The sequence below is a fragment of the Vigna unguiculata genome, chromosome 4 (genome assembly GCF_004118075.2).
Source record: "Vigna unguiculata cultivar IT97K-499-35 chromosome 4, ASM411807v1, whole genome shotgun sequence".
NCBI lineage: Eukaryota > Viridiplantae > Streptophyta > Magnoliopsida > Fabales > Fabaceae > Vigna > Vigna unguiculata.
The window spans coordinates 38985334-38997425 of record NC_040282.1 but is presented as its reverse complement, the minus strand read 5'-3'; the positions used below and the strand labels follow the sequence as shown (position 1 = coordinate 38997425).

Genomic DNA, 12092 nt, shown 5'->3' with positions numbered 1-12092 from the left:
CATGCACTCTTTATTAATGTGGTTTATGAGAATATATACCCTTTGTTTGTATGACTAATATTAGAAATTATGACATTCTATCTACTTTAACGCTCTAAATGTTTATTAAGTTTTTTTTTTTTAAATGTTACTCATTTATAGTCCTAACAAGCTTTCATCTAACATAAAAAATATTGAAATTTAACACCTCTCGATATACTTACTTGTGTTCTCTATTAACAAAATTATAAAAATTATATCATTATTGCTATAAATACACTCAAATGTAAAAGATTATATTTCTTAAAAGTACTATTTTAATATAAATTAAATAAATAAAATATATAATTAAATTTATTAACTTTTTATTATTTTTACATATAATTTTAATACAAGTATAAATATAAATGAAATAAGGTGTATGCATGCTATATTAATAATATTATTTTTCCCCTCTTAAAATATAATAAATTTATTAAATATTTTTTTTATAAGTTGACAACAATAAAAATATTTACTAGATCCCTATCCGAGTCAAATTTTTAGTGAATTTTTTCTACGTGCTCTTATGAATATTAAAAATATTATAAAAGTACAACAGATAAATAATATAAAAAACTCAATAAAGAATCTCTCTGACTCTTTAAGAGATGTTGAGTTTTATAAAAGAACTCATAAAATAATTTATGAAAGTCATGATATTGAAGATGTAAGACGTAATTTAGGTTTTTAATAAATTTTAATTGACATAAAGATCATGTGCATAACAGTGGAATAGTGGCATAAAAGAGGTTAAAGATAACATAAAATCATAAATGAGTTTGGTTTAAATAATAAATGAGTTAGGTTTAAACATGTGTTATTTTTTTATTTCGGTCCCTTAAAATTTTATTATTTTAATCTTATAGCTAAAGTCTTCTCTTTTAAACGATGATACAACGTACCCATTATGATATTAGTGTTTTCTTCAGGATTTTGGTTTCATACAATTCAAAGTGTTAATCAATAAATCAAATCAATTTGACATAAATTCTTTTCTGATGGACTAACAAACTTATGATTTTCAAGTCAAGTGCGTTAATATTTATGAATCTATTATTAAAATAAAGTTGATGAGAATCCACTAATATTATGAATTAAAGTCACAGTCCTCAAATCATTAAAATCTTTCTTAACATATATTTTAATTAAGAATTTGTATATTTATCTCCAACGATGTATGTATTTTTGTGGTATTTTTTGTATTTAGAGATGAAATGATGGATAAATGAAAAAAGATAAAATGAAGAACGATAGAGAACTATCTCCAAAACATATATAAGAAGAACTTGGGAATGAACATTTACAATTCAAATGATTTATGACAAGGTCAAATATTAAAATATATCTCCATGAAGCTTATAATGTTTATTGGAAGAGAGAACTTAAAAAACAGAAGATTGTGAGTATAATTGAAGAATAATTTAGGAAATTAAATAAATTATAATTTTATTTTAATTTTACAAAATGTTAAATTTGTTGGGCAAATGAATCTCGTTGGGTGAGTCAGTTTGTGTTCGTTGGACGAGTGGGCCTCACTAGGTGAAAATCTGTGTCTTTAATTTTTGCGTTTTCTGTTATATTTCTGTGTTTTGGGCTTTGAACTTTCTTTTAGGATTGGATTTATATGTTTTCTTAAACTTATTAGTCTATATATATAGGTATCAAAAACTAAATACTTTTAGTTATATATTGAATTTTATTTCATTAAGGAGATGATTCTCTTTGTTATTGACTTAAGTCTCATGTTCTTACAAAAGATTAATATCTTTGTGGCGAACTTTCACTTGACTGATAAATCTGCTAGATTGTGGTGTCCTCCATGCCCTATTTTATCCTACGTTCTTCTTTGATTTACTTTTGTCGTGCCTCTAAAATATTTAAATTCAAAAGCAATTGTACTCTCTCCTAAATAAGATCATATTAGAGAAAATAATAGATGAAAAAAAGAGTGCAAATGAAGATTTTGCAGGAATGTAAAGATAAAAAAGAAAGGATAAAGAAAATCAATAAAAGCGGTAATCCAAATTGTTATAACCAACACTAAATTAATCATTTCTTCTTGTTCGAAATTCTATCCATAATTTGTTGCACTAATTTACATTTAAACTACCTTTTCTTATTTCCCCATTTTTCTGATAGTTACACTACAGTAAGATAAAAGTTCAATTACATAAATGAAGTAACGATTTAAAACCACTCACATTGTACTAGGAATGACCATTATTTCTTGTTTTTTTAGCTATTATTGTGAATAACTTCTTTCTCGATTCATTTTTAGTCACTATCTCGATTGTCCTTTTCTCGGTGTCTTTCTGTCTCAACCAAAATTTTCTCGATCTCTTGACAACACTTTCTTTCAATCATTTTTCTCGATCCTATTTATCTCAATATATTTCTCTTCACTAATTTACTCCTTTTAACTTCTGTATGTTAATTTACTTATTTATTCCTTTAACTCGATTCATTTCTAATAATATAATATTCTCTTTATTATGTCATCATCTAAATCTAATAATAAAAGTCTCTTAGTAGAGATAAAAAATAGTCAAATGTTATATTATATTATTAAAATAATAAAAAATTTATGAACTAAAATGATAAAATAAGTACATAAAAAAAATCCTTATTCAGGGTGACAAAAATATGTCATATTTATTTTGATATGGTCAATTATTATTCTAGAGAAAATGAGATACGATAAAATGAAATTTTGATTAGTCTAAACTCACAAGTTAGATTGCTAGTTTATTTTTTATTTAATTTTTTTATTTTAATATATACAATATATATATATATAACACATTTAATTATTTAAATATTTTTTAATCCTCAATTGATTAATTAACATTTAGACAAATTAAAAAGATTATTACTTTTCATTACAATTAATAATTAAACTTAATTTATACGTATTTGATTTAAATATATATACTCGTCTCACTAAAATAATATAATACAAAAATTAATTTTTTAAACTAATTTTTATTTTAAATATTAATTTGAAAATGTGAATCGACGATCTAGTACATTCTCTCTGGTTTTTGACCATTAATTGACAAACCAGGTAAAACAAAATAGGTAAGATGTACCAAAGTAGGTGAAGGTTGGAAATACCAACTACCCTACCAAGTTCATTTACTTAGTCATCCGTACCCATAACTTATTTTCACAAATTAGTTAACTTAAAATATTTTCTATTTGAGTTAAAATTTTGCATGGAGAATTATATTTGTTTTTGTTGTAATTTATCTTAAGAATTCAAGTATGAGTTTTAATCCAAAATTAAATAGAATAAAAAAGTTGAGTAATATATAAGAAACACAACTCATAAACATATTTTCTTAATTGAAATTTTGAGTAGTAAATGATTTTGTAGTCTCTTATATTATAACTTATTATTATTGGATCTTCGTTATGTACTCTCTTGAAAGACTCAACATTGATATTAGAGTTAAGTTTGTCTTTGTAACAACTATTAAAATAAATAACGATATAAATAAAAATGTCACGAAATATACCAATGTGGAAAAGACTTATATTTGAAAAAAGGATTATTAAGAATCCAAGGCAATATTGTTTTAAGGTTTTGAGGATCCATTTAGACCAAATGCTGAGCTAAATTTTCTATGAGATAAAATGTATTGATTAATTTGTTATTATCTGCTAGATTCAAGGAACATTTTTACATTAGATAACCTTAGAGATAAAATTGGAAGTAACTTGGTTTATCTTATGAATTGAATTTGATCTCTAATTAAGCTCTTGAATATCTTCAAAAAACAAGCATAAAATTTGTAACAAAATTAGGTTTGAGTGTGATTTCAAGATCACATTGAAGAGAGTACTTGGGATGTTTAACGTGGCTACTGCAGCAACCAAAGTCCATCCAGAACTACTATAAAAAGAAGATAGTAGTGATCACCTTATCCATCTACCACCACTTTTCTTCATGTTTCGGGAGTCTTTATTCTTGTAATTTCATAGTTAATTAAAAAATGACGTGCAATAAACTTGTTAATCTTTTCTTTTATTAAAATGAAATATATTTTCCTTTTCTTGTTTTTATTCCTGATTATTGTTTGTAGGATTGTTTAATCTTATTGATTTATTTAGATTTCTTGTCGGTTTACTATTGACCTTTTATTTAAGTGAAAAGTAGTACTTCATGAGCATTCATTTAATCTTATGAAATATAATTAGCACTTCATTTATATACGTTGGAATAAGTGTAGTGAAATAAGTTTTCACTTACATTCATTTCAACTAGTAAAAAACTAAGATGAACTAATTAATATCAAGTTAATTAAAACATTTATTCTACATGGAAGTATTGGAAATATTTTATTATAATTTAAAAAATAAATAATTAAAATAAAAATTTTATTGTTATTGAAATTTTCGTGAAATTTTAATCTTATGGGTTAATGTTATTTATGGTTAACAACTATATTTCTTATTACAATTTATTCTTGTGTTTCCCTTTTCTACTTATAAATACCACCTAGATGTATGGGAGATACACAACAAAGACAACATTAACACAAAAACCACTAGAGTTTTCCCAGAAGTGTTCTTATTTTCTCCTCTATACTATTTCTTAAAACAATGGTGTTCATAAGGTTCGAAGATCCTTCGCTGCACTCGATTGATCTGACGGGTTGTTGTATCTTGGGAGAGAAGCACATATGATTTTTTTATCCTGTGCAGTAGGAGCATTTTCTCTCTCAGGATAGCGCTATGCGTGCCTCAACCCAGACTTTCTCTATCATTTTCTCATTTATTTTTATCTCTTATTATAATTATAATTGTTGGGTCTGTGATTAATATTTGTTAATTTATATATATATGTATTAGTATTACTATTACTATAACTATAATAATTATTATTATATTATAATAATTTTATTATTAATAGTATTATTTGATTAATCATTTTCTAACAAAAAGCATATAGTAGGATTTTATATGTATATATTGGAACATATGAAGTCTAAATAGTGTCTTAATTTTATATGTTGGAATGATAGATAATCTAAACATATTGATGTTTATCTTGCTTATTTAATCTCTGTTTATAAATTAAATGAATGATAATCATAGAATAGCCGATAAAGAATTAAACTATGGAAGAGTTAGAGAATCAACATGTCCTTCTATTTAATTTCTTTACTATTTTAAAACCTCTTTACTCTTTTTGTGTTCTAAAGCCTTATTGCATATTTTAACAGGGACTTTTTAAAGTGAATCATAAATCAAATTTGTAGGAAACAACTTAGGTTAGTAAATTCTATTTATACTTTTTCTGGTTTTTTAGCAAACACCTTAGTTTAGAATATTAGACAATTATTACAAACCATTACACGATTATTGGAATTGCAATGTTGTTGTATTAAAAAGTTAACATTTGTTTGATGTACAAATGATAGTAATCAAGAACTACTTATTTTACATAGATGACATGATTTTTTTCCTTTTCTTTATGCTTGCTTGAACTCGAAATGAATGTGATTAAACGATATTTCCTTTTCGTGACGATTACTACACAAATTATTGGAGTTATTGACAAAATTTATTGATGAAAACAAATTCGTTGGTAAATTCGAATTGTCAATAGATTTTACCAAAAAATTAAAAAAAAAGGTGATTGTTGTGCCTAGAGAATTGAACTAGAATTGAAATCTGTGTGTGGCAGAGTTGTTCATTTTTTATGATGTCTCTAAAATAGGAAAATGGACCATGACAAGTATTTCTCCGTATGATTAGGATAAAAGTCAAGATGTGTTAGAATTAGGCCAAACTAGAACTCATTAGAATCTTAAACTTTTGCATAATCTATTATGAATCAACATGGTATAAAAGTTTGAAAGGTATCTGAAAAACTGTCAAATTAATCTATTAGGTTAATAATCTAATAGATTAGAGAGCTAATCCATTAGGATAATAATAGAGTCGACTAAAATTCTTAGAATAAGTATTTGATCATTAAATATGGAATTTCGTTTTGACAAAATTGAACAATTCATTTCTGGAAAAGATTCAGAGAAAGTCTTCTTGGAGCACATTGAAGGAAACAACTGAAGTTCATACAAAACCTTCAAGATTGGAGTTAAACAAATGGATCCTGACTTGTCAAGATGAAGGAAAATTTGATTGAATATGTGTATTCAATCTGATTACTGCTTTTAGAATATGTATTTTGTTATCTGAAAATCATTGAGTTTGTGATTGTGTTTACTTCAAATGTGTGTACCCTTGCATAAGTATTTTTCTTGTCTTGTGTCTTTGAGTTAAGATTTTCTAAATCCTTTGTTAATCTTGTAAATCTTTTGAGAAATAGGAAAAATTCTCTAGTTGTGTTTGCTAGGGGAATCTGGATGTAGATTCTAAGGAATCAGACCAGTATAAACCCCTATGTGTGTTTTATCTTTCCTTCACCTTATTTTGTCATGGTATAAACAATCCAACACTTAAGCATCCAATCACATTGTGTTAACAAGCTTTTCTTTTTAAAAATTGGTTTTGAAAAAAACAAATTAAGCTAAATTTTTGCAAAAGTAACTCAACCCCCTCCCCCCGGTCTTAGTTTAAGAAGATTGGCCTATTTGTTTTAACAATTATTAGAGACAAGGCACTATCATTCAATAAAAATACTCATGATAATTAATTCATTAGCGAGGAAAACATTCACTTGTAGACATTTCATTGATTGATAATGGTGTAGAAATATTCATAAATCTCCTAGAACTAGATTTCCTCCCAATAGATTTTGAGTCCATTCTTCCGTGCAAGAAAAATGCTGGTCTTTGTGGAGTTGGCAATTCACTAAAGTGACCATCAAGATATGAAACAATTGTTACCATTGTTGGTCTAACATCGGGACTTTCTTGAACACATAATAAACCAATTTGAATACACTTTATAACTTCAATTTCTGCATAATTTTCTTTAATACTTGAGTTCAAGATGCTTAATGGTGTTTGAGCCCTCCATTGTTTCCAAACCTATAATAATGTCAAATTAGACATTATAAAAGGTCCTTGCTTTATGTTTGAAACCAAGAAATAAATTGTTTAATTACAATACTCACATAACTTAGGAGACCATCAACTATACGACGTGGTTCAGGAGAATATATATTCTTTCTTCCTGTAATAATCTCTAAAACCATTACTCCAAAACTAAACACGTCTGATTTTTCCGAAAATTGTCCAAACATTGCATACTCTGGAGACATATAACCACTATAAAATAAAATTACACAAATTAACATTTATTCAAGTATATGTTTCATAAAAACAAAAAAGGGAAAGATAGATGAACATTGTCAACTTACCAAGTTCCAACAATTAAATCTGTGCTTTCTTGGTCTTGACTTATTTCAATAATTTTAGCAATGCCAAAATCTGAAATTTTTGGAGTCATATTTTCATCAAGTAGAACATTACTTGGTTTAAGATCACGATGTATGATCTTAAGTCGAGAATGTTCATGTAAATAAACAATTCCTCGTGCAATACCTCCAATAATTTTATATCGTTCACACCAACTTAATGATTTTTGTGGTTGAGGATCTACAAAATAGTTTAAATAATATGTAAGTATGAAACATGTCTTTGTAATATATGTAATATATGGATGAAATTAAATGAAGTTGATTGAAAGAGACTAAATCAACTTGATTGAAAGAGACCATATAAGGATGAATATAAACATTGACTAGGAAGTTTGAGTTTGAAAGTATCTAACCAAATAAAAAGTGATCGAGACTTTTGTTGGGCACATACTCATAGATAAGTATCTTTTCTTCTTCCTCTAGACAAAAACCAATAAATTCTACTAAATTTCTGTGTTGAAGTTTTGCAATTAATAAAACTTCAGTCTTGAACTCAGCAACACCTTGTTTAGAACTTTTTGAGAGTCTTTTCACCGCAATTCGACGTCCATTTGGAAGAATACCCTACAATATTTACAAATTAAAAACATTAAATATATCCAAATTTTGTTTACTCAATGAAAAGACTATATATTATCGATCTTTTACCTTATAAACTTCTCCAAATCCACCTCTACCTATCTTGTTTTCGTTGGAAAAATTATTAGTAGCTAACTCAATTGCTGTCAAATTGAAGTGTAAGGGCTCCAAAGTGGCAGTTTCATGACCAACTAGCAAATATGATCAAATTGTTAGTTATACTTCTTGTATCAGTGAAAGTAATCTTTTTACAGCACGTACAATTTTCCTTGAGAATAGTCGCATGGCTCTTTCTTGTATTTCTCCTTTGAAAATACCAAGCCACGAACAAGAGATTCATCAAAATAATTGTGGGCACAGTAACTAATATAATTCTTCGTACATTGATTCTTTTCTTTCCTGAATAAAACAAGTCACAAAGTATTTCAGTATTATTTATGATAATTTTCACGCACATGAAACATAAAAACATCATCACAGTCATTCAAAAGTATTATAATCTTTGCAAGTAAAATTCAGTGATTTTGCGAAGAAGCTTTATACAACAACTACATATATTATTATACCTGGTTTTGCAGATGAATAAAAGCCCTTACTGTGCTGCTGGTGTTTGTCCAAGTAAAACTGGGAAAATTCAAACCTGATATTGCAACTAGGATAATGAACTCTTCCCGCTATGCTTTTCAAACCAGACCATGGAATTTCTGTTCCTATCAAAATTCCCAAGCAACCCTTGCAATCGTCAGTAGGCAAATCATGCGTGCATTGAGCAAGAGTGTAAAGGGTTTGTTGATCATTCAGTTTCGTTGAGTATTTTCCAAATCTGTCATCACTGTCCCCTGCCATAACCGCAACCTTATCCAGCGTCTTCGCCAACGTAACACTGAAGAAACTTTGTTCCTCGATTCCGACAGTCTTATTCAGCTCCGAAAACTTAGGACTTGTCTCCACTGTTCTAAAAATTTTTCTGAAGGAATAGCGAACCATGCAGTGGCTGTACCAAACTATACCCTCTTGGAAGGACTTGCAATCTAATGCTATTTGCCGTGTTGCGTTTTGGACGCATTTTTCACACACGCAATAGGAGACATCACCTCGGCACATGAAGAGGCCATAAACTGTGCTGTTCACATCAGCTTCGTAATATTTCCTTTTGGTGGCGTTGGAAGATAGGTAAGAGAAGAGAGTGTTGAGGCTTATTTGTGAAGCGTTATTAGAAACGAGGGTTTTGTTATTGCTTGAACAATTGTGAGAGAGATAAAGAGGGTCTTCTGAAAACGTTAAATCTGCATGGTGAGAGGTTCTTGTTTCGGGAACAAGCTCAGATGAAGGGTTTGTTGGTGGAACGAGATAAAAAGGATAAGATTCATACCTAATGTTGCAACTGGGATAAAGAACTTTCCCTCCGAGTCTCACCCCAGAACATTGTGGAGAGTTTGGAACATCCCTTATGGCTTCACCGAGGCAGCTTCTGCAATCACTGGGTGATAGGTCTGGTGTGCATTGAGCCATACAATAAAGGGTGTGAGAACCAGACACGTGTGCTTGCTTCGTAGAAAACATCTTGGTATTGTTGTGAACCTCTGGAACACGTGCTGCTTCATCTGCTGTTTGGTTCATGGTCAGAAAATATAACTGCATGAAGCTTTCAGGGTTTGAGACCACCTTGCCGGTGTTGCACTGGGTTGTGGCCACGGTGGAGAAGAAGTAGTTGGTGGAATACCGAACCATGCACTCTTCGTACCAAGTGACAGATTCCTTGGACAAAGAACAATCTAAGGATAGTTTGGTTTTGGCACCTTGAACGCATTTTTGACAGTGATGAGGTGAAGTGTCACCCCTACACATGAACAAGCCATAGATAGAGTCTGAGGGGTTTGCGCATGAGAAATTGGTGTGGTATTGGGTGTGGCCAGAGGACAGAGAAGACAAGTTACTAAGGAGGGTTTTGACATTAACTTGGAGAGAGGTATTGTCGGTGGTTTGTTCACTGGAACAATATTGGTAGAGTGGAGGATAATCTTGTGGCTCGGTGATTGCAAAGTTGAGGAAGTTAAGGATGAAGAAGATGAGAATGTTGTATGAAGCCATGCATGCGTTGTAAGAAAAAAATGTTGAGAGCATTGTCATATGAAGCAAGTCACTACTACTAACTATTTTTTATTTATAATCACATATTCCATAATCCATTACTTTTAAACATCAGTGTCGTGTTTTTTATATATTTTTTTTCTATTATGTTATTTGTTAAGTTTTATTTAGCATTTTTTTTTATGTCCACCGATATCTTTTAATCCTTTAATAAAAATTATAGTCAACCATGAGATAGGTCAAGTGATAAGGTGAATAAAACTTGGAAAGCTTAGCTTGTGGTGCAAAACAAATGATAGATCACTTAATTTTTGTGGACTTTTTGTACGATTTTTTCCATGAATTTTAAGATTTTATTGAGATTTTTTTTCTACAAAAAATTCTACAAATTTTGGAAAAATTAAGACGATATGTAATAAATAAGGAATTTTTTTTATAAATACTATATATACTACATTTAATTTGTGTTACAATCAATGATTATTTTGGTTCGCCCACCATTTTGTCAAGTTCAGCAAGGGTTAGACTTTCTTACACGTTTATATTGACTTTTGGAAAATATTTATCATTAATAGGTCATATAAAACACGAAAAACATTCCAAATTCTCGATCTGAATAAAAATTTATTGTCATTTTAATTCAATAGTTATTTACTTAAATATTGGAGTGTCTTATTTGTGTTGGAGAGAAAAATCAACAGCAAAAACATATGCCAAACCTGAATCCACTTGAATTATATTACCCAAATGAAAGCACTCTATATTGTTCAACAAAAATCTCATACACTTACATTTGAGTGGTTGATAAACATAACGAGAGATCCAGTAATAAAATATTCTCCGACTTTCAAGTAAGAGTGAAAAATCATAAAATATTTAAGTTTAAAAGTGAATAAGAGAATTGAGTAAGTACTTTCTACATAATCAAAGATTTTTTTTTCCTCAATAAAGACTATAAAATCAAAATAAGTATAAATATAATTGGTTATTGAGTTCCTTATTATCATTCAATTATAAATCTTATGATCATATAAATTCATTAAGATAACATCTGAAATATTGTTTGCTTTGGGATTTAGAGTTATATCAATATTTTATTCTTAAAAGGGTGTCAGAGTGTTAATTACAAAAAAAATGTTTAAATTGTCATTGATTTTGACTCTTAAGCGTTACGAGACTATTAGACATATCAAAACTGTAACATCCCTAACGTACACACCTCTCTCCGTCCATTCATACCGGGTGGTGTCCCAACCATGTTAGGTTACTGCATCCCAATGCACCCAACCCATCACCCTTTTCCGTCCATTCATATTGGATGGGTTGTTGTCAGTGAAAATCGAACCCCCAACCTAACCTTTAAAAAATCTGGACTCATATATATTACATGGATTTTTATTTTTTCTTAGGCTAAATTATAATTTTAGTGTCTTCATAATTTATTATTCGTGGTTGGTCTCACATTTTTCTCATGATTTTAGTCCCTATATTAAAAAAAACAATTGTTGTAATATTCTTTTTTAAGTTAACATTGACCAATGAAGGTAACTGTTGTGATGAGGAATTTTCTATTGGTTGTTAATGTTTGACTAGAGGGATTCTTCACAGTCATTGTCGAGCTACGAGATATGCCACATTTCTGTGTCATGTAATTTCGAAGTTCCTTTGGTGCTGCCTTCCCAAGAGAAAAATTTAGAGAAGGTTAATTTTTCACCATTATCTTATTTTATCTCTCTCCTTTTTTAAAAAAATATATTATTTTTATATTAGGGTAACTTCTAGAATATTCCACAAGTAATAGATATTAACTAAATATTTTTTTAATAAAACAATATTCTTGATAAATTGTATTTCGAAAATATCATTTCCGACGTATAATTCAATCCACAAATCAAACAAACCCCTCTTTAGTGGTTGCGAAACTGACAAACTAATAAGGATAAGGAAGAAGAATATGGATGTGCTAATGGATGGATATGGATAGCATATGGGCTGTCAAAACTTTCCA

General features: G+C 28.9%; 1 protein-coding gene across 1 annotated transcript; it reads right to left on the bottom strand.

Annotated features, from left to right (window-relative positions):
- Positions 1-6689: 6689 nt before the first annotated feature.
- Positions 6690-10100, bottom strand: LOC114182591 (cysteine-rich receptor-like protein kinase 10). Its single transcript, XM_028069488.1, has 7 exons — positions 8560-10100; positions 8255-8392; positions 8063-8184; positions 7768-7978; positions 7355-7592; positions 7109-7262; positions 6690-7022 (listed from the first exon to the last, which is right to left on the bottom strand). Exons 1-7 carry the CDS (start codon positions 10082-10084, stop codon positions 6690-6692), a joined length of 2721 nt encoding a protein of 906 aa, XP_027925289.1. The 5' UTR covers positions 10085-10100.
- Positions 10101-12092: the final 1992 nt, after the last annotated feature.

Excerpts from the sequence above, each read along its gene's own strand:
- LOC114182591 (XM_028069488.1), bottom strand. The coding sequence starts at position 10,084 with ATGGCTTCATACAACATTCTCATCTTCTTCATCCTTAACTTCCTCAAC. Across the intron at positions 8,393-8,559 it reads TTATTCATCTGCAAAACCAG|GAAAGAAAAGAATCAATGTA; the intron begins GTATAATAATAT and ends TGTTTTATTCAG. Across the intron at positions 7,023-7,108 it reads TTGATGGTCTCCTAAGTTAT|GTTTGGAAACAATGGAGGGC; the intron begins GTGAGTATTGTA and ends ACATTATTATAG.